The 27,983-nt window shown below is 41.3% G+C and overlaps 1 protein-coding gene across 1 annotated transcript; it reads left to right on the forward strand.

The window, feature by feature from the left end:
• Window positions 1–1,524: 1,524 nt before the first annotated feature.
• Window positions 1,525–27,982, forward strand: Cenpu (centromere protein U). The gene is made up of 13 exons (XM_048330403.1): window positions 1,525–1,576; window positions 3,132–3,180; window positions 4,491–4,590; window positions 8,781–8,862; window positions 10,981–11,041; window positions 11,456–11,734; window positions 14,860–14,929; window positions 16,193–16,301; window positions 19,028–19,106; window positions 19,322–19,369; window positions 19,942–20,003; window positions 22,909–23,065; window positions 27,557–27,982. The coding sequence occupies exons 1-13, from the start codon at window positions 1,536–1,538 to the stop codon at window positions 27,683–27,685; spliced, it is 1,266 nt and encodes a 421-aa protein (XP_048186360.1). The 5' UTR covers window positions 1,525–1,535; the 3' UTR covers window positions 27,686–27,982.
• The last annotated feature ends 1 nt before the right edge of the window (window position 27,983 follows it).

A 27,983-nucleotide genomic window follows, 5' to 3' on the forward strand; every position in this document is an offset into this window, starting at 1 on the left:
AGATACATGCAATAATTATACATCACTTAGAGATATATAAACACAGAAAAGCATAGGAGTGATAAACATAGGCTCGTGGGGAAAAGAAGACACTATTCAGAAGGATAAAGGATCCTCTGGAGTTATAATTATTTACGTTCTAATCGAGTGGTGGTTACGTGGATGTTTGTTTTTCAACTTTACATATTATATTTTTATATGCTTGAAACACATTATAATATTCTTACTGTGACATATATAAAACACATTATAATATCATTACTGTGATATAGATATAGAAAGATATAAGCCAGTAGCTTGTGGCTCATGCTTGTAATCCTAGCTCTTCAGGAGGCTGAAATCTGAGGATCACATTTCAAAGCCAGAATGTGTAGCAAAATCCCTGAGACTCTTATCTTTGATTAACCACCAAAAGCTGGAAGTGGAATTGTGGCTCAAGTTGTAGAGTGCCAGCCTTGAGGGGAAAAAGCTAAGGGACAGCACCCAGGTGTTGAGTTCAAGCTCCATAATGATTCACACATGCAAACAATATTTATAGTTATGTATTTACATATTATATAAAACTTAGTATTTCAACTTTTGTTTTATGTGCCAATACAAAAGATAAACTCAGGGCCTCATGCTCTCTTCTGTTCACAACTAACGCTCTACCACTTGATTCATGTCTCTAGTCTGGCATTTTGCTGTTTACTTGAAGATGGAGTCTTGAGAACTTATCTGGCAGGGCTTGTTTTAACCCATGCTATTCACATCTCAGCGTCCTGAAGAGCTAGGATTGTAGTCATGAGCCTCTGGCGCCTGACTTTTTTTTTTTTTTTTTTTTTTGGAACCAGTTTAAGTGTATGGTTTTGTTGCACAACCACTGCTGCCCATCATTCCAAACTGTGCATTTGGTTTCACAGTCAAAAAAACCCATCATGTCTAATGCCGTGATGTTTCTGCCCTATGCTTTCTTTTTACGTTTAGGTCTTTGATCCATTTGGAGTTAATTTTTTGTTCTTTTTACACTGCAATAAATTTTTAAAGAAGAAAAAAACCCAAAGAATATGGTTTCAAGAGCGACCTCCCCTGTTTACAATGGAAGATACAGGACTAGAGGAAGAATAAGAAGTCACATTTACCAAGCTAATGTCAGGGGAGCTGAAAACCGAATCCTATTGGGCAAAGCCTTAGCTTGACAGCTGTGTTCCGAGCTGCAGCGGGCCCCGGCCCACCATCCTACCAGCAAGTTAGTTTCTTCTCCTTTCCAGCTCACGAGGCCCCGGAGATCTAAAACTCTGAAAACCTGGCACTGGATTATAGTTAGCCGTCGCCATCGGCAGTTGGTTGAAAAGTGGATTCCACCTCTGCCGTGAACTTGATTCTGGCCGAGTTTTTGCTCGCTCCTGTAGGGGCAGGGGAGGAGGAGCCCTGGGCCCGCCCAGAAGAGGGCGGTGTAGACGGAGCGTACTCGTCTCTGATTGGCTGCTCCGCGCAGCGCAGGGCTGGGCGGGAATTTCGTGGGACCCGCGCTGCGCGGCGCGGCGAGCGGCGGGATGGCTCCGCGGCGGCGTCGGCGTTCCTTGGGGCGAGCTGGGTGAGTGGGGCTGACTCTCAGAACGCCCCGAGTACCCGTTTTGTAGTTCTGACGCAGTCCGTACATTCAGGAGCTCTACGTGCCGCCAGTGGGAAATTTGTGGATCTGAACAACCCGGGGCGGGGCGGGGCGGGGCGGAGCGGGACGTGGGGGTGGGGGTGTCCTACAGTCCCGGTGCCCTGGGCCCAAAATAACTTGGAACGAACCCTCGGCCCGGTCCTGGAGCCCTAAGAAGTTCCCAGGTCGGGTAGAGGACAGCAACTTGGTTTTTAAACTCCGTTGTCTTCAGTTAAAGACAAAACAGGCGGGGAATGTGGCCTAGCCTAGAGTGCTTTCCTCCCGCGCATGAAGCTCTGGGTTCGATTCCTCAGCACCACATAAACATAAAAACCGGAAGTGGCGCTGTGGCTCAAGTGCTAGCCTTGAGCACAGAGTGGCCCAGGGCCAGTGCCAGGCCCTGAGTTCAAGCCCAGGGCTAGACAAACAAAACAAAGACAGAACGAAAAGCCACTACAGACCAGGAAGCTGACCCAGATCTCTGGGAACCAAGTTGCTGCTTGTTTATTGCTTTAGAATGCCTCAAATGCTTAAAGGGAATCCCAGGGTGGAGCAGGCATGTTAATTTTATTAAAACGCATGGTGAATGGAAGGATAAGTTTAAAACTGCATCTAAAAAGGTTAGTCCAGAAGGGTTTGTTGGCTAGTGACTGGCCGTGTCTGAATGGCATCCTAGGCATGGATCTGGTTGGAACTTCTGGTTTGTTAAATGGACTTTTTAGGAGTTCTTCCGTGGAAAGTCTGGGGGTGTTTGTAGATGTTGGAGTAGCCGACTGGACAGAAGAGTAAAACCCAGACCACACTCCGTGGCCAGCGGGGAAGAGAAGTATAAAGGAATATAGCAGCACATACATCAGCCAACCAGCTGAAAAGAGTTAAAGCTTATCTGACTGGCCATTGAGTTTTATTATTTTAAAGATTTTTGGGAGGTGGGTGGGGTTGTTCAGACGCAGGAAGTCAGTTCACCCTTCTCTCTCCTAAAACACACTGGTGCACCTACAACACCCTATTATTTATGGTTATGACAGAAACTTCCTTGTCTTGGGAGCTCCACCTGTAGGCCTGCCGAGAAACGAGGAAACCTCCAGAAGTTTTTCAGCTCCACCAAGACACAAGTGAAAGAATTTAGGTTAGGAAGTTTATGCAATCTGGTTTCTGGTCTTAGGTTATTTACAACATTCAGAAGTCACTAAACTTTCCTGAATCCCAGAATCAATCTATGAAGTATGCTGAAGGATGCGGATCACAGCAGGAGAGGGAGTTTTCCCAACCTAGGGAATGAAGATTATTTGAAGACTTGTTTTCTATGTTGTTGAACTTACAGAATACAGCTTCTGTTTTCTAAAAGATGATATGCCATAATCCATTGGATGTGTACTATTTGTACAACTACTGCAGAGTGTACTTTGGAAAGAAAATGCTTAGAAGTTATGAGACAGTTATTTAGCTTTTTTCTAACGTCTTATTTTATGTTTCTTTGTTGTTTGTTGTGTAATAGTACAGAAAACCCAAAGAACACTGCAGGAAGAACACATTTCCTGAAAGATGTAAGTAAGCTGTTGATTTTTTAACATAATTTTTGTACTGTTGACCATGAGATAACATTTTGTAGAAACTTCAATTTTGTAAGTCTCTTTCGGTATGATCAATCTTTTTAATTGGGAAAAGAGTTCTTCCAATATAGTGGAGAAAACAGCCTTTGTTAACATTTAGAACTTTCTGTCTGACTCATCTTGATTTTAACTTATATTCAGATAACTGACATTATATAAAAATTGTGTCATGGTCGCTAAGGCCTGTAATCCTAGCTACTTGGCAAGATTATGGTTCAAGGTCAATTTAGGCATAAGAAAGTTTGTGGAGCTTCATCTTAATCAGTGGACACACCTTTTATCCCAGCTACAAAGAGAATAGCTGGGCATAGTGGCACATGCCTGTCACTCCTAGTGATATGAGAAAATACCAGACGAGACCAACGCAAGCGCAAAGTGAAATCCTGCCTCAAAGAATAACCATTGCCCTGGGCACCAGTGGCTTATGCCTGCAATCCTAGCTACTTAGGAGGCTGAGCTATGAGGATTACGATTCAAAGCCAGCGTGAGCAGGGAAGTCCGTGAGACTCATCTCCAGTAAACTACTCAAAAAAAAGCCAGAAGTGGTGCTGTGGCTCAAGTGATAAAGTGTTAGCTTGAGCACAGAGAGAGACTCAAGGACAGTGCCCAGGCCCTGACTTTAAGCCTGGAGCCCAGCACTAAAATAAATAAATAAATAACCAATGCTAAAAGCATTGGTAGAGCTAGAGACTTGGCTCAAGTGATTGAGCACTTTTTAGCAAGTGCAAGGCCCCAAGTTCAATCCTAGGTTCTACAAAAGAATAATATTGTGAATGCTACTTTCTTTCCTATAGGCAGTTTCTATTCCATGTACTCCCAAAACTGTTTATGAACATTCAGGTAGATGGCATATTTCTGAGGGAACTCATAGTAGTAGTAGACTGTGTGCATATCTAGCCTGTCTCTTTCTTTTATTCAGCTTGGTATGAAATTCCCGTTTTGGTGCCCAGACACAAAGTTTGGCTGGAACACAGCCTTGCCCATTCCTCCCTTCATGGTTGTTGTCTATTTTCACACTCTACTGGTTACATTGAGTGGTTGCAGCAGAAACCTATTGGCCGACTCTTCAGTCCTGTGCAGAAAAAGTTTGTTAATCCCTGCCTTAGATTATCAGAGTAGTCTATGTACTTCCCAAAAGTGTCAAGTATTTCTCCAGACAGCAGTGCTAGCAAGAGTATCCTTGCTTAGTAAATCATGGCTGCAGTGTTCCTTGTTTCAGTGACTTTGACTCTGTTCACATTTAGAAAGCCACTCAAGAGCACAGGCCTATTGACATCTTTGACTTCCCTGAGAATTCTGTGATCTCCAGAAATGACAAAGATGAAGAAGCCTATGAAAACTTCGGTTAGTGTTTCAAATCCTCCTCCTCAGATGACTTAAGTCATGGCATTTAGATAGATAGAAAAGTAGGAAGGAATGGGGGGAGTTGGGGGAGGAAAGGTGGGAGAACAATGAGGGAGGGGGTAACAAGTATGACAAGAAATGTACTCACTACCTTATATATGTAACTAATCCCTCTGTACATCATCTTGACAATAAAAATTAAATTTAAAAGAAAAATAGGAAGGGAGCTGGGCACCAGTGTCTGGTCACCTATAATCCTAGCTACTCAGGAGGCTGATCACGGTTCAAAGCCAGCCCAGGCAGGAAAAGCCCCTGAGACTCTTCTCTGCAATTAACCGTCAGAAAACCAGAAATGGCGCTGTGGCTCAAGTGGTGGAGTGCTAGCCTTGACCTGAAGAGTTTAGGAACAGTGCCCAGGCCCAGAGTTGAAGCCCCATGACCAATGGACACAAAAAATCAATAGTAAGCCAGACACCAGTGGCTCACACCTGTAACCTTAGTTACACAGGAGGCTGAGATCTGAGCCAGGCAGGGCAGGAAAATTCATGAAACTTTTTTCTTTCTTTCTTTTTTTGCCATTCCTGGGGCTTGGACCTAGGGCCTGAGCACTGTCCCTGGCTTCTTTTTGCTCAAGGCTAGCACTCTGCCACTTGAGCTACAGCGCCACTTCTGGCCATTTTCTATATATGTGGTGCTGGGGAATTGAACCCAGGGCTTCATGTATACAAGGCAAGCTCTCTTACCACTAGGCCATATTCCCAGCCCATGAAACTTTTATCTTCAATGAACCACTCAGAAAAAAAAAAAATGGAAAAGGCACTGTGGCTCAAGTGGTAGAGTGCTAGCCTTGAGCCAAAGAAGCTCAGGGACAGCTCCCATGTCCAGAGTTCAAGCCAAAGGAAAGAAAAAAATCAGTTGTCTGCATTTATCAATGTTTGTGGAAGTACTTGGTTTGAATTCATTATTCTCCTAGGTACACTGGCACCAAGAATATTATCAAAATGGGTCTCTATTACCAGCATGGATTGACATTCCATTCATATCAGGATAGTTTCTGTAGGGCTCCAGAATAGGAGGACTACAAGACGTATTTCTTACCTTTCCTAGTGTCCTTACTTGGATTTGGCAGTGCATTGAGAAAGGGGCATTAACTTAGGGAGAAGTGGGGGGAGGGGTGGATTTTCCCTTACAAATTGTTCCAGGCACTGAGGGACAGTGTTCTTGAGTTCCTTGGTTGTGAGCTGACGCCCAGCTGTCCAGATGTGACAGCTGCGTCCTATGATACTGACCACTCCCAAGGCCAAAGAGAATGAAGTGCCAAGGGCCCCAGCCTTTGCATTGGCAGTGTAGTCAGGCATTTTGCTTGAACACAATAGAGAAAAATTTGGAAACTTTTCTACCTGTCTAATTTTCAGTCTTTTTCGATCATGGGGCTTGAACTCAGGGCCTGGGTGCTGACCCTGAGCTATTTTTGCTCAAGGCTAGCACTCTACCACTTTGAGCCACAGCTCTACTTTTGGGTGTTTTTTGTTTTTTTTTGGTTTTTTTTGCCAGTTCAGGGCTTGGGACCCAGGGCCTGAGCACTGTCCCTGGCCTCTTTTTGCTCAAGGCTAGCAATCTACCACTTTGAGCCACAGCTCCACTTCTAGCTTTTTCTGTTTATGTGGTGCTGAGGAATTGAACCCAGGGCTTCATGCATGCTAGGCAAGTACTCTACCACTAAGCCACATTCCCAGCCCCCTGGCTCTTTTTTTCTAATAATGAAAATACAGGTTTTAAAAAATGTATATAAACTTGTAAGATGAAGTAAAATGAGAAGTAATTACTACAGTACATCTTTTATGATCATTTGGTAAAAAATAAATATGTTTGAATCACTTATCAGATTTATCTAAATCTAAAAAGGAATTCTACAATTCAAAAAATTGATATTTATCCAGGCACTGGTAGCTCATGCCTATAATCTTAACTACTCAGGAGGCTGTTACCTGGAAGATCTCAGTTCAAAGGTAGCCTGGCAGAGAAGTATGAAAGATTGTATCTCCAATTAAACAGCAAAAAGATGGACTAGAGGCCTGGTTTACATGGTAGAGTACCAGCTATGACATCAAAAAGCAAAGTGGAGTGCAAGACCCTGATTTTAAGTCCTGGTACCCACACATACACTCACCCACAAAATTTGAGATGTAATTTAGTTCAGAATTAACCCTTTGAAAATGTAAAATTCATTGGTTTTCGGTATACTCGATATGTCTTAAGAAATTTTGCACAGATTGTGGTGATTGCACATAATTCCGTGCTCAGGAGAACAAGGTGGGACAATCAAAAATTCAAAGCCAGCCTATGCCACATAGTTTAAAGCCAGTCTGGGCTAATTAGCTGGACCAAACCAAAGAAAAAAAGAAAAAGGAAGGAAAGATTGGTGGGAGAAAAGAAGAAAAGGGCAGTCATAATTCCATAGTGTTCTTTCTTCATATCTTTCCTCAAGAAGTGTCTATCTAGTTATGTCCCTTGCCCATTTTCACATTGGGTTGTGGTCTTTATTGTGTTGAATTGTAAGGATCAACTTGCATGATTGGTTAGATTAGCAGAAATTCACAATTGGTCTATTTGGATTTTTGCTCTTCTTATTCACCACTGTAGGGTACCTATATCCCTTTGCCTAGTTGAGAACAATACAGAATATATTACTGATTTAAAAACGGTGAGATTGATAGGTTCATTTTTTTTTAAAGCAGCTATTGAAAAAAGCTTTAAATTGTTGCTATCATGTTAACCTTTGAGCATGAATAAATGATTGCTTGGGTCTTGGGAGCCCCTGAGAGCCCTCCAGGTCTGTCTCCCTTGCCTCTCCAGTGCTCTTGCTCCAGCCCTGCTATAAGTCCCACCCCCACTCCCCCAGGCTCTGTTGCTGCCATTCCTCTTTCCTGACCTGCCCACTCAGCATCTCCTGTGCCTCCCCGCCAAGACCATCACGTCCCCTCCTGTCTCTTCTGCCTCATTCACATGCTACAATCCAGAGCAGAGAGGGGCAAATGAGCAGGCCTGGGAGCTTTCCCCAAAGGGCATCCATTCACAAATATAAAGAGCCCACTCTCTGTTGGATGGGTTATCCTCTCACAACGTCCGTCATTGGCTTACCATGCAGAGGAAAACAGGTTTGATATCTTATTCCAATGAAACCTAAAACCATTAAAATTAAAGTTAGATAAAGTAAAATTGTCATAATTTTTACATGGACTTAAACTTTTCATTTCATTAAAATATATTCATTAATAGGTAAGTACAGGAGCACAGCCTTATAACTTATGAATATGTGTGTATTGGCAATATGATTTAAATGTCAAGTTGTAATATGGAGGTCACATCTGGCCAGCACCATCTTTGGCCACATGGCAAGTGGTACTACCTGGCCTCTTGTCTTGATGGATGTGCCTGGATTCCTAGAGGAAGGGAAGTCCCATCCCCAGGTAATGGGTGTTCCTGAATCCCAAGAGACAGGGGCAGGCACATAGCCTATAGGTTACTGAGCCTGTCTGTCAAGTGCTTGGAACTGGGAGCTTCCTGTGACCCTGCCCCCTGACCTGACCCTATTTAGGGTCAGGCCAGCTCAGGCGCCATTATGCCAGCCCACAAGTCTTCATGTTCGTGTCCTGTGTCCTGTCTCCTCACTTATCTCTTGTCCCCATGGCATCCCAAGTCATCTTTCCATTGGAGCTGAATTGGTTTGTTGGTGTGGTTTTTGTTCTTTCTTCCCTCTCTGGCCTGTTTCCTAATAGTGTTAAGGCTATGTGTGGGCTGCAGGAGCTACTTAGAAATCTTCTGGACATGAGTGTCTGTGTCTCTGTCCTGTTTCTTGTTACATGTTTTTCTGAAACCTGGGACTGGTCCATCTGGAAACACCAACGAGTGTGTGGTCCCAGCTCCCGAGTCTGGGCTTCGACCCTGGCTGGTCATTTTACTTTTTACTTCCCCAGTAAATCCACCTTTGTGCTTGAGACTGTCTCTGAGTGGTGGACTCTTGGAGGGACAGGGAATCCCCTCCCTTGAACTCCATCACAAAGCTCCTGAGTTAGGAGGTCATAAACTTACTCAAAGTGGCCCATGTGACAGATTCTGCTCATCTCTGCCCTTCACTGTGCAGGATGGTAGCTTGAATGGTTCTGGATGACACTGTGTCTCTCCTGCAGACCCTCCCTTGCACAGCACTGCCATCTACACTGATGATGAGTTTGGACACTGTGCATCTTCGGTGCCTTTGACTCCTCAAAGGTATGATTTATCCCAAGGAATTGTTGCTTCATGCTTACCAAGACTTCGGTGCAAAATTTTGGGGGAAGCGGGGGAGGGGATGGAAGGTACCAGTCCTGGGTCTTGAACTCCTGGCCTGGGCGCTGTCTCTGAGCTACTTTTGCGCAGTGCTAATGATCTACCACTTGAGCTACAGATAACATTTCCAACTTTTTGATAGTTAATTGTAGATAAGTGTTTCATAAACTTTCCTGTCTGGGCTTGCTTCGAACTGCAGTCCTCAGATCTCAGCCCCCTTAGTAGCTAGGATTATAGGCGTGAGCCACCAGCAGCCGTGGGAGAAATTCTTTAAGATAGAAGCTCTTAAGATCTTTTGAAATAACTTACTAGGTTTTACCTCAAGAGAACTGCAACACCAAAACTTAAATTTTCGATAGTTGATTATTATTCACATAACTAAAATAATTGACACTAGGATCTCTTTATTGGGTTAATTTCTAAGTGTACCAGAGAGTGTGGGAGTTTGTACAGTGATGAGCAAATGAAGCTCTTTTATTCACATATATTTTATGCATTTCTTATGTTTATTCCAAGATGGTCTATTTTTGTTTGGGTTATGAAATTACTATAAATGGAGTCTTCCATTTTTTTTCTTCTTTGTTGTGGTTAATTGTACGTGTAAATTCTGTAAGTTTCTTATGTGAAGCTTTTTCTTTTTAAAATTAATTCAGTTTTACAAGTTGTTAAACATCCACTGTCTGCCAAATACATCCAGATATTAGAAAAATCTAAGGATAGCTGGGCATAGCGACACATACCAGTAATCCTGGCTACTCAGGAGGTAGAGATTGGGAGCTCTTGGGTCCAGGCCAGCCCAGGCAAAAAGTAATCCAACTTTTATCTCAGCACACAAGCTGGGAATGGTGATGAGTTCTCAAATCTCTACTATACTATATTCAAAAACCAACTCCAGGGCAAAAAAGATGAGAAGCTATTGAAAACATAACAAGATTGGACATGCCTCAAGTAGCAGAGCACCTGCCTTGCAAGCTCAAGGTCCCAGTAACACCAAAAACAACAAACAAACAAAGATGAAGAATACTCGTTCCTAGGGGTACACTCTTTTTTTGTTTTCAAATTTTTATTATCAAACTGATATACAGAGAGGTTGCAGTTTCATACGTTAGGCATTGGATACATTTCTTGTACTGTTCGTTACCCTGTCCCTCATACCCCCCTCTCTCCTCCCCCTTTCCCTTTCCCCCCCTGAGGTGTTCAGTTCACTTTCACCAACCGTTTTGCAAGTATTGCTTTTGTAGTTGTTTGTCTTTTTTTACCCTGTGTCTCTCAATTTTGGTATTCCCTTTCAATTTCCTACTTAGGGGTACACTCTTGATGATACTTTAAAAAGAATGATGAATTTCATCACTACTCATCTATTATAGGAGTTAGTAGATTTCATTTTTGCATTCCTGGAGTCAAAAAACACCCTATTCAGTTTGGTCTCTACTGATCATCAAATTCCTAAACACGTATAACCTTGGGCCCTTTGCATGTGTACTTCTAGTGTGGGGGTTGCTTTTCCTCCCTGGATCTGTAGCTTGCCTCTACCTCCTTTTGGATTTCAGCCTCTTCTAATTCTTTGACTTCTGCTACTGTTTTCTTCTCTTATCAATACAGTCCATCTCTTGAACATTCCAGACTTTTTCATTTACAGGTTCTTTTACCTTCACTCCTCTTTCCATTATTCTGTGCCTGGAGAAGTATCTTTAGATGCCTAGACATATATTTTCATCTGTAGCCATGAATCCCTCTTCTCTTCCCCATGCCTGTTAAATTACACTCTACTGTCTTCAGCCTCACTCTGCATGGAATCCTTAAAACTTTAAGGAAAGTTCTTTGTATGTGTCTTTCCTCTTTCCCCTGTCTTTTCTCTGTTTGTCTGTCTTTCTCATTGCTAGGACTGGAGCTTGAGCTTCAGGCCTTGTGCTCTCACTAGACTTTTTCACTCCTAGCTGGTGCTTGGTATGTCACACCTTCTCTGGCTTTGTGGTAGTTAATTGGAGATATGAGTCTCACAGACACATAGGGAAATAAAACTGGAATCTGCAAGATAATGATGCTTATTCTTTGGCACAGTTCGAGCACTACTGAAAATGAAGCAAGTGGAAGCAAATCTGTAAGAGTTAGTGTAAGAAAGGTATGTGTGGATATTCTCTCTTCTATCTTAATTTGTAACATTTCATTGTATTTTGATTGGTGCAGATGAAACTCTGCTGCAGTAATACTCTTCAGACAATGTTGTAGAAGGTACTTCCGTAATCAACATAGATTACTTTTGTATCTAATGTGTTTATATGAAGCAGTTTGTATTGGATCACCATGTACCTAGTCATTGTTCATAGCAGTCCAGTTGTGTGTTTAGTTTGTGAGTCACAAAGTCAGAACTGTGATAGTTATACAGAACTCTTAGATGTAGGTCTCATGTCTATTTACTACTTTTGCAACCATCTATGTTCAGTTTCAAAGTTTAGAGATGGGAATTCTATGGTTTTCTACTTTGCCTGTGATTAGTCAGCAGCATGCCTAACCCAGTGTGCTGATTTCCTCCCAGTCCACAAGAAAACTGGCGCCCATTAGTGATGACTCTGAGAGCACAGAAGACGTAAGGAGAAAAGTGAAGTCAGTAGAAAAAATAAGGCCCGATTACCATGATACTACTCCACCTGTGCAGTCTTCAGAACCTTCAGAGAATTCAGCTGAAGCAGTCATTCCTAAGAGAACTGAGCCCCTCAGCACCCAGGCCAAGGCAGTCACTCCTGAGAGTACCAAACCCCTCAGCACCCAGGCCTCAATCAACAAAAAGACTCCGGCAAAGACACAAAGGCAACTGGTAAGACAGTATCAGCAATCTCTTAAGACAGAAAGAAAAAGCTTATTGAAGGATGTTTAGGAAGAAATAAAACCTTTTATTTCTTCAGTTTTTTCTGACAATTTGGGGTTCTATTTTAATTATAAAATGTAAATGTAGGACAGAAGATAAGTTCACCTATAATTCCATAACACTAAACAAACACCATTTTTCTGTTTGTACTCTACAATCTAAGGTTACAGGGTTGCATTTGTTCTAAGATATTTGACAAATGCTATATTTTGGTCAGGTTCTGAATATGTTATTTTATTAATTCAGTTAGTTTAGTCCTTTGATGAATAATTGTCCGGTTTGAAAAAAATTTAGTGTATAATGTCTCTTCCTCTGTCTTCCACTTTCTACCCTCCCAGCCAGAAAACAGAGTTCCTTATAATTACTTTCTTATGTATTCCTAAAGTGTTTCCTTCTGTATTTGCGAATATGAACATATTTTCTCATTTCTCTTTTTACATAAACCAGAAGCACAGTATACATGCCCCACTTTTTGTAGGTTTCTCCTGATAAATATCCTGTGTGTGCTGGACTTTGGAGTGTGCTGTTCTGTAAATGTCAGAGTTGATGATCATCTCTGAGCATATACCTTCTTTGCATTAGTTCCTGTTGAGTGCTTTCTTGTCTTCACTGTGGGTCACACTTTCTCATGTGGCATTTAAATTATGTAATAGATATTGTAGATATTGTATTGTTTGTTTTTGTTTTTTGTTGGTGTGGCTTGAACTCAGCCTGAGTGTTGTTCCTGAGCCTTTTTGCTCATGGCTAGTGCTCTACCACTTGAGCCACAGCTCCACTTCCCATTGTTTTGATTAGTTGTTAAGCTCTGCATTCTCCCTCCTTTTGTGAGTACAGTTAACTTTTATTCCAACTTCATTATTAGCTAATTGTCTTGAAGTTGCTCTTATCCTTTGTTAGGATCAACTTGGAGAAAGTCTAAAGTGTTTACTAAGCATCTCTTACTTAATGGGACTCAATGTCTGTATCAGATTTCATTTGCTCCATAACAAATTGCCACAAACATAGTGGCTTAAAACAACCTTCATTTATTACCTTGCAGTTCTTATAGGTCAGAAGACTGGGCTCAAGGTAGCCAACTTCTCAGCTCAGGTCCACTTAAGGATGGAATCAAGGTCTACCCAGGACTGAAATCTCATCTGAGACTCAACATTCTCATCAAAGCGTTTTCAAGTTGCAGGTAGAATTCAGTTCCTTACAGATAAAAATGAGGTTGCTGTTTCCTCTCTAGTTGGAGCCTGGGATCTCTCTACTCTTACAGACCACAGAGCAGTCAGAATATTGTGAGCTGGGAAAATTTTGTGGCCAGGATCTTCAAAGCCAGCTGAAGACTGTCCAGAATACTACCCTGTGTGTAATCAAGGAAGTGGCCATCCTATCAAAGGTGCCATGTATACTCAAGGGGGAAGAATTATTCAGGTCATCTGATATGCTTATAGCCACTTCCTCTATATCTGGTGGCTATGGTCAGAGCTTGCTTTTAGGCTTTGTTAGGGTGGGTCTGGGTCCACCTTACTCTAGAACAATATAATTTCTTAACCTGTTTGTTAATTGTCCTCGTGGAGCCTTTTTAGGTAGGCATTTCCTCCAATCTCTTGCCTACAAATACTGTGGCATTACATTGTCATCACTTTCTATATTGGAACCCTCTGGCAAAAGATAATTCTTTTTGTATCTTACTCCTAGACCCCAGCTTATCCTATTGGGAGCAGTATAACCCTGTCTGAGAATGAAAGCTTTGGTTTATGCTTTTTACTCCTAAGTGTGGTCTTGCTGCCTGATGCACAGGAGCTAACCAGTTCTACATCTGTTTTCCCCCACCTGTCTTAGACTGTTCTTTGATTGCATATAGCACTTTTTCTGGAAACTTGTACTCATCCTGCAGGACAGGACTCCCTCAAGGCCTCCCAGGGATCCCTGGGCAAAGTCCTAATTCTCTGAGCAGCTCCTTCCAAGAGCCTCAGCCTCCCTGTGCTCCGTGTCTACCCCTCCAGCTGCCTGGGATTCCCATGCTGCTCTTGGGCTTCAGCTTCAGGTTGCCCATAAATGTGGGGACATGGTGTCCACTGGGCTTGCTGGGATCTCATTTCTCCCTTTGCAGAAAACTCATGTTGTCTCTTGTAATGTCTTATTTTATGGTTGTTCATGACATTCTTCTAAAATGGACCAGAATATTTCACTCCAAGTGTGCATCATTGGCACATTTCCAGCTGGTTATTCTGAGGAACTGCAGGCATGAGAGTGGCTCTAAAAGCTGTGCCTTTGTACAGGAAATAGACAGCGGTAATGGGAATCTGTGGAGTAATAGTATCTGTAGCAGGAAGTGGGCAGCTAGGGGACAGTCTACCACAAGGGCATGTTACCTCGCCCTACTCTTCTCCCTTCTTTGTAACTTTTGTGTCTCCAGCCCTCAGAAGCCTCTCAGCTTCCCATTCCTTTTTGTAGCTCAGGATGTAGCTTCAGTCATCTGACCCTGCTTCCTATCTCCTGCTTTGAAAGACCGCCATGCGTGTGCAAGTCATTAAATACTGCTTCTCTTCTATTGATTTGCTTTATGTCAGTTTCTTTGATAGCCAGCCAAAGAACTTTGGGCAAAGGTTGAAGGAGAGCCATTTTCCTTCTTTCACAGAGCCATAAGAGCTTGCACTTCACCATGTCATACGGAAATTTGGAAAGTTTTTTGTTTGTTGGCTTTTTTTGTTTGTTTGTGTTTTTGCTTTAGGACAGTATCTTGCTATATAGTGCAGGCAGAGCTAGAGCACTCAGCCTTCCTTCCCACTGCTGGTATTATTATTACTATTACCACTGCTCTTATTATTACTATTATTGACTCCTTGCCCATCTGTTACATTGTTTTCTTAATCAACATAATTAACAAAGCCCCACTTTTTCTCTTCCAGTTATATTCCTCAACTGAAAGTTTTATTATTTTTCAATGTTTTATGTATTTCATTTATTTGACTTATGTGGTAATTTAGGACTAAAGAATTATAGCTAAAACATTTTGAGTTTGATAGTGTTTTCTTTTTAATCATGTTTTAAGAAAAGCTTTTTTTTTTTGTTTTATATTTTGGCAGAAAACTCCGAGAAAAAGGACCGTGGTTCCAGGCAAAAGAAAGAAACCAAGAAACGAAGCCACAGACTCTGGTACCAGATGAATGTTTATATGTAGTCTCTCATACAGGGTATTCAGGAAAAACATCCGTAAATTGAAAGCTCATAAAATTTCCACTCTACTGCTGGAGCATGCCCCCATCTCTGTATGCTTTGGTTATTTTTGAGCTAGGGTCTTGCTTTTGGCTTCCTGTTCATATTTCTTGCCATAGCTGGGATGATGGGCATGCACCACAAAGGCAACAGCATTTACTACCTCGCAATGGACAGAAGAATCTGCTAATGCAGACTTAGAACCACCACCATTCAATCTCCCCAGGATCTTGCTTTGGGCAATTCTGCACATTTAGCTTCCTTCAGTGGGTGACTGGGCTGGGGTGGCGGGTCTGAGAGCGTTCTAGTCACATGTCTGTGCTGTGACTGTAGCTTTGGCTCACCTGTGGTTTGGTAGTCAGTTTCTTTTACATGATGGTTGACACGACAGGGAGCACTGAAGGAGGTGAATGGTAGAAGCCACAGCTCATTTACGATGGCCTTGGAGCTGCACAGCATTGCTCCTTCAGGTCCTAGTTATTGATCAAGCCAGACTGGAAGGGAAGGGGAAAGGGGAAGAATGACAAAGCAAGGAACTTTAGCTGTCATGGATGTACTATACCCAAGCAGTGGCCTTGGATTTGTGTGAATCTGGAAGCTCATTAGCAATAAGGAATTAACTAAGGAAAAAGAGGTGGTTAATCTGCCCGACATTTAACTTTATATAGAAAATGTGGGTATTTGTTAGAAATAGCCTGATACTATATACCTTACAGGTATATAGTTATTTATAGTCTTCATAAATGCATTCACAGATATGTTTCACTTGCAGGACATGTTTTATTCCATTGAGGAGGAAATTATTCCATTCTATTATTTCATTATTTCTCATTCAGGAAATTGTGCATGGTTAAGTGGCTTCCCTCAGATCTCAAGATGAGTGAGAATGAAGCTCAGAGTAGGATTTAAATCTCTAGACAGCTCATCCAGCTTATTATCACATAAATATACTGAGTAATCATGATGTTCTCAACACATGGCCTATCAGAATAAAATTTGGGAAATAAGCAAAGAACCATATTACCCATAGATGTTGGGTAACAGCAAACTCATAAATAAAGGCACAGCAGGCTGACAACAGGATTTAGACAGGAAGGAAGGAGTGCATACAGCTCTTCTGGGGTGCTCTGTAGCAGTTTGCTGAGATCTAGAACCAAACAATGAATAATCAGTTGATTAAATTGACTTATCTTAATATTCTAGATGTTTCTGAGAGTATGCATATTTGGTGTCTAGAAGGAAGGAAATCCAGTGACATCATGGAGTTGGATATTGTTTTGTCTGAATTTGAGAAAATCTTCCTGCAATATCAGTAAGTCATTGGCTACTGTGAGGCCTGGGCTGATCAATGGGCCTTGAAGAAGTACTGCTTTTGCTCATCCCACAGACTTGGATGTGTGTTTTCATTATCATTATATTTGAACATTCCATGGCACCCCAGTATTCATTTATTAGACTAATTAAAAATTGTTGTGTCATCTATTCTAAAATTTTTCTGATAGACTCTCTGATCGGATGTGTTTTCCTTTTGAAATGGTGGTGTATTGCCCTGCCTCTCCCAGCTGTTGGCCTTCTAGTAGGTGTAGAGAAAGGCCACAGCTGGTATTCTTAGCTCCCATGAGCAAAAGGCATGGAGGTGGGCACAGAATAGCATCAAGAGTAGATCTGTTCCTGGCATGTTACTTCAGGAGTAAGAGGCTCCATACACCACAGTGCTGCGAAGGGACAGGGATGGGAGGGAAGCGGAAAATGGTGAGAACTGAGGAATTCCTATCAGTCATATCAGTGATATTCGTCAGTTCTTTTCCAAGACCAAATCTAGTTCCTCTCATACTCCTGGGAGGGATTTGCTCACCACCTGCCTCTAGAACTAATGTTGCCACCAGGGTGAGGGGCATTGTGAGAATGTCTAAGATTGTTAGACTTGCATCTCAGAAGGATGCCCTCAGTGAGCCAAGGCCCACCTCTTGGATTTGGTTTGGCAGATCTTATGTATGGAGCTTTGGGGAAGAACCATGAAAGGTTTAGTGGACTGCTCTCTCCAGCTCGATTAGAGGGAATACATTTTTATCAGTGCTCTCGAAGACACGGCTGGGCCTTGGAGACATCTATATCCCGCTAACCTAGAGATGTGTTGTACAACACAACTATTTAACAGTACTGTATATGCTTAAACATGACTAATGGCGTATTTTGGTTTGGGAGTGTGTGTGTGTGTGCGTGCGCGCGTGCCAGTTCTGTGCTTGAACTCAGCGCCTGGGAGCTTATTTTGCTCAACCAATTGAGCCACAGTTCTACTTTCAGCTTTTTTAGTTTTAATGGAATCCTCAGATCCCAGCCTCCTGAGCAGGTAGGATTACAGGTTTGAGCCACCGGTGCCCAGCTAGTAATGGTATAATTTGTACTGTATTTTTACCAGAATGGATAATAAAATATTCCCATACTTCACACCTATCAGAATGTACAAAGTAGTATTCCAAGGGTGATTTCACTGGTGACAGAAAGATGGGGGACTCTTGCCTGGATGGATAACATCCTGGGCCAAAGGTCTTCGAGGGGGGCTGTAGCAAATATCTGAGAGCAAGGAGATGGGACAGGGGACAAGGAAGGAGATGACTGAGGTTAATGCCCTGTGTCTATCAATATGATGTTAACAAGTACAAGAAAAACACTGGCCAAAAGCCCAGAACCTATTTATAATTAAGTCTCAGTAAAATCAGAGAGAGCATCTTTAACTTGATAAAGAATATTTACAAAGAGCGAACACAATACTTAATGATGACAAACTAGAAGGTTTCTAGCCAAGACCAGGAAAAAGGCAAAGATGTCTCCTTCCTGTTCAACATCATACTGGAAGTCTTAGATAATGTAATAAGACAAGAAAAAGGTAGATTGGGAAGAAGAAATAAAACACCACATTGTCCTCAGGTGACATCATTATTTATGTAGAAAATCTCAGAGACCAAAATTTTAAAAAATCAAACTTATGTAATTAATATTTGATTATGACAGGTTTTGCAAGATATGAAAGTCAATTGCTTTTGTGTATCTCAGGAACAAAGAGATTTGAAATTAAAAAGACAAAAATTTTAAAGTAGCAACCTCCAGAATAAGACATAATACTTACGTATATATCCAACAAAATGGATACAAGATTTTTAGAATGAAAACCACAAAAGTGATGAAAGAAACTAAGGAAAAACTACATACAGGGACAGAAATTCCATGTTTATGGATAGGAAAAATAGTTACAGCTGCTTCCTGGTTGTTAGAATGTGTCATCCCATCATTCCCCCAGCTGCTAGAGAAGGAGGGAGTGAGATCAGGGGTCATTAGGGCAGGTGGTAAGGAAGGATAAGGGCTGACTGTAAACATGTTGACCTGTGGAACTAGCCAGTGTCAGGGACATGGCTCCTCAAAGGCCTTGGGAAAAGTATATTTCTTTTTTGTTGTGTATTTTTGGCTGAGACATGTTTCCAGTGTTATTTTTTCTTTCAGCCATCTTTACCAAAAGGTCTTACTCTGTGTGAGATAGTGTGTGTGTGCGTGTGTATGTGTGTGTGTACTGGGGCTTGAGTTTGAGGCCTTGTCTTTTTGGACTTACTAGGTAAGTACTCTACCACTACAGCTATGTTCGCCAGGACCAGGGCTTGAACTCGGGCCTGGGCACTATTAGCTTTTTTGCTCTAAGCTGGCACTTTTACCATTTGAGCCACAGCTCTACTCCTGGCCTTTTGGTGGTTAACTGGAAAGTCCCAGACTTTCCTGCCTGGAGCTAGCTTTGAACTGTGACTCTCAGATCCTAACCTCCTGAGTAACTAGAATTAGAGGTTTGAGCCACCAGTGCCTAGCCAGCACTTTATATTTTAAGCCTAAAGGACGTGAAAGGGCTACATACAGGTCAAACATTGCTACCATCATAGGTTTAAAATGATTTGTGCCAAATGGTGTGTTTATGTACTAAGCAAATGAAATCCACATTTCAAAACCCATTTTAATACCTATGATGATTTTTTTGCCTTTTTTATTGCTTTGCAGACAAAGAATTGAATCTACAGTTTATAAAGAAGCTGTCACCAAATTTTACCTTAATATTAAAGAAGAACTGATCAGAATGGTAAGTTCATGGACATAAATTTATTGCTCAAAGTTTTTTTTACCTGTTCTAGAATGGCACAGTTGTTAATATAACAACTTGCATTTGCTAGAAATAAGAAAATAAACTCGCGAGAACTACCCATATTTCACATGTTATTTTTAAGCTAGGTGTGAATATATGAATTGAATTAGCATTTAATTTTGGAAAATAACGTCTATTTATGTTTTGTGCAGCTCAAAGAAGTCCAGATGTTGAAAACCCTGAAAAGGAAGAATGCTAAGGTAAGTCACTTAGAGAATCATTTGGTGATTTGCAATACTAACATGTGAAGTTAAGTAAAAGACTCAACTTCGGGGTTTGTAGCCTTTAGAGTTTGTATTAAATATTCTTATCTTTTTAGTTGGACTTTTACTGCCCTTGTGGTTCTTCAGGTGTGTAACATTAATGCAAGCTAATGAATGAGGATCTGTTTGCTAGCCTTCCAATCACTATAACAAAATACTTGAGGTAATCAACATATGAGAAAAATCATTTGTTTTGGTTCAGAGCTTGGATGGTCCCAGTCCATGAGTAGTTGGCCCCATTGTTTTCATGCTACTGCAAAGCAGCACATCATGAGGGCAGTGTGTTTAAAAAACAACAACAAACCAACAAACAAAAAACACCCAACATCATGTACCAGGGAGTAAAAGAGAACTAGGTGGGGGCTAGGGTCCCACAGTTGCCTTCAAAGGCATACCCCCACAATGCTACAAAATGCCTTCTAATTCCTACCTAGTCGGTTTTATTTCCCTCTGCACTTCCAGTACCTAGCAGTGTATTATGAATTTAACCCAGAAATTGTATTACTTAGGTGATCACCGACATTGAAAGGAAAAGACAACGTTTGATTGAAGTCCAGGATGAATTGCTTCGGTAAGATATAAAAATCGTGTGAATGTATGCGTGTTCAGTCACTCTGGAAAGCAGTGTGGAAGTTCCTCAAAAAACCAAACATACAACTACCCTATGATCCAACTATTCCACTCCTGGGCATCTATCCAGTAGAACATAAACAAGGCTACAGTACAACCCCTGTTCATTTCAGCACTGTTTAGCTAAGATGTGGAATCAGCTCAGATGCCCCTTAATGGACAAAAGAAAATATGGTGTATATATACACAGTGGAATTTTACTCATCTATTAGAAAAGAATGATACTGTACCATTTGTAAGGAAATGGAAAGACTTGGAAAGGATTGTATTAAGTGAAGTTAGCCAGACCCAGAAAAACAAAGTTTGCACAGTTTCTCTCATTAGTGGTAGTTACAATCTGTAAGTAAACACTGGGGTAGTATGCAAGCAGTTCCAAATGAATTAACTAAATTATAACAGACGCTATGGAAAGCTCAAATAATACAATTTTTTAGGAAGATTAAGTCAAAAGCCCAACAAAGTAAGTACCAAGAAATGGATACTTGCAAGGGGAGGGACAGGAGAGGAGTTGGACAATGAAAGGGGGAAGGAGGGGAGGATGCAATCAACTGTAAATACCACCAAATTAAGAAATGGAAGAGGGGCTGGGGATATAGCCTAGTGGCAAGAGCGCTTGCCTCATATACATGAAGCCCTGGGTTCGATTCCCCAGCACCACATATACAGAAAATGGCCAGAAGTGGCGCTGTGACTCAAGTGGCAGAGTGCTATCCTTGAGCAAAGAAGAAGCCAGGGACAGTGCTCAGGCCCTGAGTCCAAGGCCCAGGACTGGCAAAAAAAAAAAAAAAAAGAAATGGAAGGGGTGGATTGAATGGGGAAGGGATGGGGTGGGGGTGACACATATCAAGATGCATTGTACTGCTTTGTTGAATGACACCTCCCTCATACAACTAAAGATAATTTTTTAAAAAGAAAATCCTGTTGGAGAGCTCACCTAAAAGGACAGAACAGTTTGTCCAATGAAGGAGTGCTTTTTGCTGTCTTTGCATTTGGGCACCTGGTGACAGCAGGGTTGTCAGAATCCATCAGCTCAAGAGAAATCAGAACTGATATATGCCAGTTCACCTTCTCGCTGGCCTCAGCCTGATTAATGACTTAATGCATAAACTCTGCAATTATACTGCCTGGGTTTGAAAAGGCCTCTGCTTGCTACTTTCTGGCTGGAAAGCCTTTGGCAAGTTACTTCTTCCAGTGCTTCTTTTGTATGTGGCATAATACCTACACCTGAGCAGGCATTGTAGGAATTGATAGGCAGGTGCTTCATGGTGGCTGGTGTACAGAAATTGCCACTATTTATGTTGTTTGTTTGGTTATGTAGCTTGGGCTAGCCTTGACCTCCTGAGTGCTGGGATTACATGTGTGAACCATCATACCCGACTTCTATGTTTATTGGGCAGATGTACACCCTAAAGTGACACACACATTAGTCTTTATTTCCAAGGGTTGTGCCAGGAAAGCCTAACTGGCTTTTCCAGGCCAGGGTGACCCCCATGGGCTGGTTAGAAAGACTGGAGCACACAGGAGCCCAGAAACCCATGTGAACTTTTTGGTGCTCTCCTGAGGACACGGCTGCTTTGTGATCTGGAGTTAGATTTCTCCCTCTTATGGAGCTTCACAAACTCCATATTGGTAGGGATGAGGCTCAGTGATGAGCACGAGTGAGGCCCTGCCTTCTGGACTCACTACTTAGCGTGGGGAGATTGGAGAGGAAAGCTTGAGAAAATCTGGTATATGTCAAGAATGTAATTAAGTATTAAATGTTAAAACTGACACAAGAATTTAAGAGGTAGACATTGTTTAGTTCACTGGTCCTCAAATTTAGTCTATGGCCTGGTCCATGATAAAGTTTTCATTGGTTCAAGTCAGTATGAGAATATTAAAGGTATCTAAATAATGGCTGTTACATGGAAGAGCTTCTTTTGATGCAGACCACTTCCCTCAGTACTCCATCCATGAGCACACCAGTCATCATAATCGTCCTGTGGGATGGGTTGTTACAGCTTTGTTAGACTTGTCATTAGTGTGAGGCCAGCAGACAAGCCTAAACGCTTATTTCTTTCCTAGATATATTTTTAGAAGTTGGAGAAGTGTGTTTTGAATAGATATAATAAGAAAAAAATGTAGTATATGATGACTTCAAGTTGGCATGGAAAGATCCTAAAGTACAGGGAGTAGCTCATTCTCCCCTAGGAGAGGAGTGGGGGGTGGGTGGGACTCAGCCCTCAGTCGACTGACTCCGACCCTGCTGTCCTGCCAGCTCCCAGTGAGTCCTCTGAACTAACGCTATAGGCGTTCAGAACTATTCAAAGGACTTTCATAAAGTTCTTTTTCAGAGATAGTTGTTTTTTATATCTTTATTTGGAAAAATAAAAATTGACAGCCTTTCTTATTTTTTTATTGGCCATAAAATCCAAGTTGTCTTTTTTCATTTTATAGCTGAGTGAGTTAAGATACCAGGAGATAAAGCAGTTAAGCCCAAGACTGTAGTAATTTTTCCACCAGGTTTGTTAGACCTCAGGACTAGGTGAGATTTTGATAAGAAGGGAAAGACTTTTTGTCTGTGTTTAAATTGCAGTGCCTAGCTGAGATTAAAATTTTTAACCAGCCTCACATTGTAATTCAGTAATTCCCAAAGCTTGACTGATGCGAAGGTTGGCAGTTGGAAAGTTTGTCCTTTAGGGAGTGTTCCAAGTGATCACTCACTGCGCATCAGAGCTCAACCTACAACACTTCTACAGTCCTCAGGTCATAGCCAAAGAGATCCTCTAGTTGGTCCTCTGCTTTCACACGCATCTTCATAGGCTGTTACATGCCATTTGTTTTAAGGGAAAATGATTTCATTCTAGGTTACAGCCACAGCTGAAACAACTACAAACAAAACATGATGAACTTAAGGAGAGAAAGTCATCTCTTGGCAAAGTGATGTGCTTTATATCTAATTTAAAACAGCTTTATCAAGACTATTCAGATGTCCAGGAGAAAGAACCAAACATACAAGAAACAGTAAGTCTGGTTTGCTCTTCTTACTGTGCTTCAGAAGGTGAGAGTGAGTTTGTGTACTAAAAGGACAGTAGCTTTGAAAGAGGAACAGTGTCACTATAAATCATTAAAATGTATTATCGCATCATATTTTTAAATTCAAAATCAGGGAAGTGAAGTTCCTCACAAGTGTGTGCTTTGTGTGCTAGTCACTGACCCACCACGCTTTTGTCTTGAACTTTGCATCCACACCAACAGATACTTGCATATGTTCTAAAGATCAACCTTTTCATTCATAGTATATTTTGTATCTGAAAAGCAAAATCTTATCCCATATGCATAGGTTTTTTTTTTTTTAGAGATTGAGAACAAAACATAACACAATGGGAAAAATATGTTAGTTTACGTATATCATGGTCAGACTTGTGTTCTTCACTAATAAGCTGTTTTAGTTTTGACACTGATCTTAGTGATTCTATGACTCAAATATCTATTTGTATATTAGAAATTCAGAAAAAATATTTTTTACTCAAATGACAAGTTTATTAGGTAATGGAGTTAAAATTTGGATCTAGATTATTTCCCAAATTATTTTCTTATCATTACCATTAGAGAAACATAAAATGTGCTTTAATGAAAACCTACCTTCATTATGTACTGGAGGAGCCAACAAACTCCCTTGCAGGGATCAGGAGTAAGCATTTAAACCTTTAAAATCATTAAGTTCTCTAGTAAAATTCTGCTATTTGGTATGATAAGAAATATATAAACCAGACTCGGATGACCCTGTAATCCTAGCTGCTCAGGAGGATGAGATTTGAGGATTGAGGTTCAAAATCAGCCCAGGCAAAAAAAGTCTGAAAAACTCTTATCACCAATTAACCAACAAAAGGCTGAAAGTGGAGGTGATCTCCCAGGGAGAATGCTTGAACCCTAAAATCTATGAAAGAGCACTCGGCCTTGCCTTCCGCCGGCAGAAGGACAGGCGTACTCTCATGGACTTGCGATGAGTTGAGGAAAGGTTGCTGAAGCCTCCCCTCCCCCCAGTCTCCTCACATGTTACCAGGAGCGGGGGCGGAAAGAAGGCATCCAGGGACACGCTGTGATGGTGGGATGCGTCTCAGTCCCCAGAGGGCGGGACAGAGAAATTTATTACGATGACAAAGGAGGAAGAGGAAGGACTTGGGGTGACTGACTGATTGGCTGACTGTGCTGTCACTCAAGTGATCCTGGAACTTCCTTTCTGGGCCGGGCAACCATCATGGTGGCACGCAAGCGCTCGCCCCCCAAGGGGCGGGAGGGGGCGGGGGCTTCCCTTCTGGTTGAGGCCGGAAGGTGCGAGGGGCTCCCTCCCATTGTCCCAGGGCTGGGGGAAGGGCAGCGACTCGCTTTTGGTGCCCTTCTTCCACCAAGACCAAAACAGTCCCCAACAGTGTGGCTCAAGTAGCCAAGCATAAGACTTTAGCAGAAAAGCTCAGAGACAGTTCCGAGGCCCTGAATTCAAGCCCCAGAGTGGCCCAAAAAAGGAAAAGCAATATGTAAACAAATTGATATGTCAGTACAAATTGATTAAACTTTATTTATAAAATTCAATAACTTCTTCATAGTGATAGTTTTCCAGTCCATAGAACTGACTCTTTCAAGTCATTTGATTCTGACTCAGTGGGAACTATTACAAGGGACACTATAAAACATGCTTCCTAAGAAGTGCATTTGAATTTCTTTTCCTACTGCGAAAGAAGTCAGTGTCTCAATTTGTCACATTCATTTCACTAGTCTTGATTTAAGCATCTGCCTCTTCTTGAGACTAACCTGTGAACTAGTTTGACAACTGCTAATCTCCTTATTTAATTAAATATAGTTATAAAAACGTTTAAAACAGATTCAGTGCATATCTATATGAAAAATCATGGTGGTTTTCTCTTACTAAAACTTACCTATAATAGAGTAGAAAACATTAGCAAAGTCCATTGACTAAATCCTGCTTTCTTGAGGATGCAGAGATACCTGACATCTGGGACATCTGGGCCCTGCAAAGACATTGAGAGGTCCTCTGGGCAGATGCTCTCCATTGCTTATGTTCTACCAGTATTTTCTTTCCATTTACACAACATGAAAGTCGCTTCAAATCAATCATGTCAGTATATGTGATAACAGGGAACATTTAGGCAATTTGCTTGTCTGTTAAGACTCAAAGTTGATAGGAAGAAAGGAAGCTGCCATTGTGATAAAGCGGTCCTCTCTGTTGATCTGACAGGGATATTCTCCAGTTTATGCTTAGCTGGTGCCCTCCAGACAGAATATTTTTAAGGTATTTATGTACCTAACTAGTTAAAAGCATATTTGGAGCTGGGACTTGGTTACTAAATTTGGTGAATTTAATAATAGCATTGATTCAATGGGAACAAAAATCTTTTCAGTTAAAAGCCAAGATGTTGTGTGCATGTGCGAGTTTGCTGTGACTGGTACAAGCTAAGAAAGTGCTCTATCACTGAGCTGAATCCTCAGCCATAAAATCTAAATTTAGTGGCTACTTTTCCAAATGTAGTTCTTTTCATGCTTTCAGTGCCTTTTGTACTTCTATTGTAGCATTACCCTTTTTGCCTTAGAATGTAGGTATTTGTGTATATGTCTATTCCTTTTCCTGAATGAAACATAAAGCACCAAATAGGAATTTTTCCCATCTACTCTGCCTTGAGGATCATAGCATCTTAAAACATTTAAACTGAATTTTTCTAGTAACATGTTAGGTATATGTCAGAAAAATTCCCTTAATATGTGGGTGGTAGCCATACTTCAATAGCCATTTTGCTCAACTCTCATTACTTAAGAAACTGCATTAAAAACATTTAACAGCAAACTATGAAAAGCATAATACAATTCTGTAAGGAAGGTCTGTGGTTATAGTTTTAAATGGAATGCCTACCTAGTAAGAACAAAAGACTAGTTCAAACCCTAGTATTGCCAAAGAAACAAAAACAGCTGGGTGTTGGTGGTTCACACCTTTAAACCTAGGTACTCAGAAAACTAAGATCTGAGGATCACAGTTCAAAGCCGGCTTATACAGAAAAGTCCATGAGACTTTCTAATTAACCAGCAGCAAAATGCTAGATTGAATATATAGTTCAAGTAATAGAATGCCAGCCATGCACAAAAAAAGCCAAGTGAGAGCTTGAGGCCCTGAGTTTAAGCCCTGGAACTGGAAATTTATTTTTTTGGCCAGGCCTGGGCTTGGACTCAGGGCCTGAGCACTGTCCCTGGCTTCTTCCCGCTCAAGGCTAGCGCTCTGCCCCTTCAGCCACAGCGCCACTTCTGGCCGTTTTCTATATATGTGGTGCTGGGGAATCGAACCCAGGGCTTCATGTATATGAGGCAAGCACTCTTGCCACTAGGCCATATTCCCAGCCCCTGGAAAAAAATTTAAAAAAAAATAGCAAAAAATGCTCTGTAAGGAAAATTTAAACTATCTTTCAGATAGTCTGCAACAAGAGATTTTGTTTTTGTTCATTATTTAAAAAAATGAATTGCTTTGTCTGTTGGGTTTCTGTTCTAATTTTATCTTTAATGGTTAAGAACATGATGACCCCGGTGCTAATGGCTCAGGCCTGTAATTCTAAGTACTCAACAGACTGAGCAGTTTGAAGCCAGCCTGGCAGGAAAGTCTGCGAGACTCTTTACTTCCACTGAATTACAGGGGGAAAAAATGCCAGACGTGAAGCTGTGGCTCAAATGGTAGAGTGCTAGCTTTGAGCACAAAAGCTCAGGGATAGTGCCTTGGACAAGAGTTCAAATCCCAGGACTGGCAAAAAGATTTAAAATAATTGAGGATTTGGCAACCTTGGGACATTTCATTGATCTAGTAACTTTTCTAGTTGATGGGTTTTCTTGTTAAGAACCTTTATAGGCCTGGTATTTATTGCGCATTTCATCACTTCTTGCAGTTAAGTCACCTTCCTTAGTGTTTCTGCATGCTAAAATAGATGTGAGATCATGCAGGCCCCTGACCTGTCACACACATGGTTTTCTGTTTTAAATAATTCATATGCCACAGTTTTTCAAACAATTGTTCTTTGGGAGTAAAGAGAGTATTGGAAACTTTGCAACTTTATATTGTCAATTATCACACAAGAAAATGAGTTCAAATCAATTTTCATAATGATCTATTAAAAATGAATGGCATACTTAATGGAAAGCTCTGTCAAAATTTACACTAGTCAAAGATTTGAGTTATAAAATTACAGGCCTATAAAAGTTTTGATACTTGAGGGCTGGGGATATGGTCTAGTGGCAAGAGCGCTTGCCTCGTATACATGAGGCCCTAGGTTTGATTCCCCAGCATCACATATACAGAAAACAGCCAGAGGTGGCGCTGTGGCTCAAGTGGCAGAGTGCTAGCCTTGAGCAAAAAGAAGCCAGGGACAGTGCTCAGGCCCTGAGTCCAAGCCCCAGGACTGGCCAAAAATAAAAAAAAAAAGTTTTGATACTTGAGAATGTGTCATTTTCTTTCATTAACAGTATGATTCGTCCAGCCTTCCAGCTCTGTTATTTAAAGCGAAAACCATTTTGGCAGCAGAAAACCATCTGAAAAATATCAACCAGCAGTTAGAGACGCTCCTGGACCAGAATGGGACAGCCAGTGACTGAAACATGCCTATGGAGCAAGGGCTCATGGTACTGCCTGCTACCTTCTGAAACTCAACTGCTTTATAAATAATGTATAGTCTAATCACAAGAATTCATGCTTTATTCTCATGCAAGCTAAGTAACAATAGTTGAAATATCTAAACATTGTAGAAGCTGTAGTCATCTTTTCTGATTAGTGTCTTAAGTAATAAACTTTAATATTGTTAATACCTAATCTTTATTTTTTTTCTTATTTGGTACCGTTGTGGGACTTGAACTCAGGGCTTGGGCATTGTTCCTGAGTTTCTTTCACTCAAGG

The sequence above is a fragment of the Perognathus longimembris genome, chromosome 21 (assembly GCF_023159225.1).
Source record: "Perognathus longimembris pacificus isolate PPM17 chromosome 21, ASM2315922v1, whole genome shotgun sequence".
In the NCBI taxonomy this organism is placed as follows: Eukaryota; Metazoa; Chordata; class Mammalia; order Rodentia; family Heteromyidae; genus Perognathus; species Perognathus longimembris.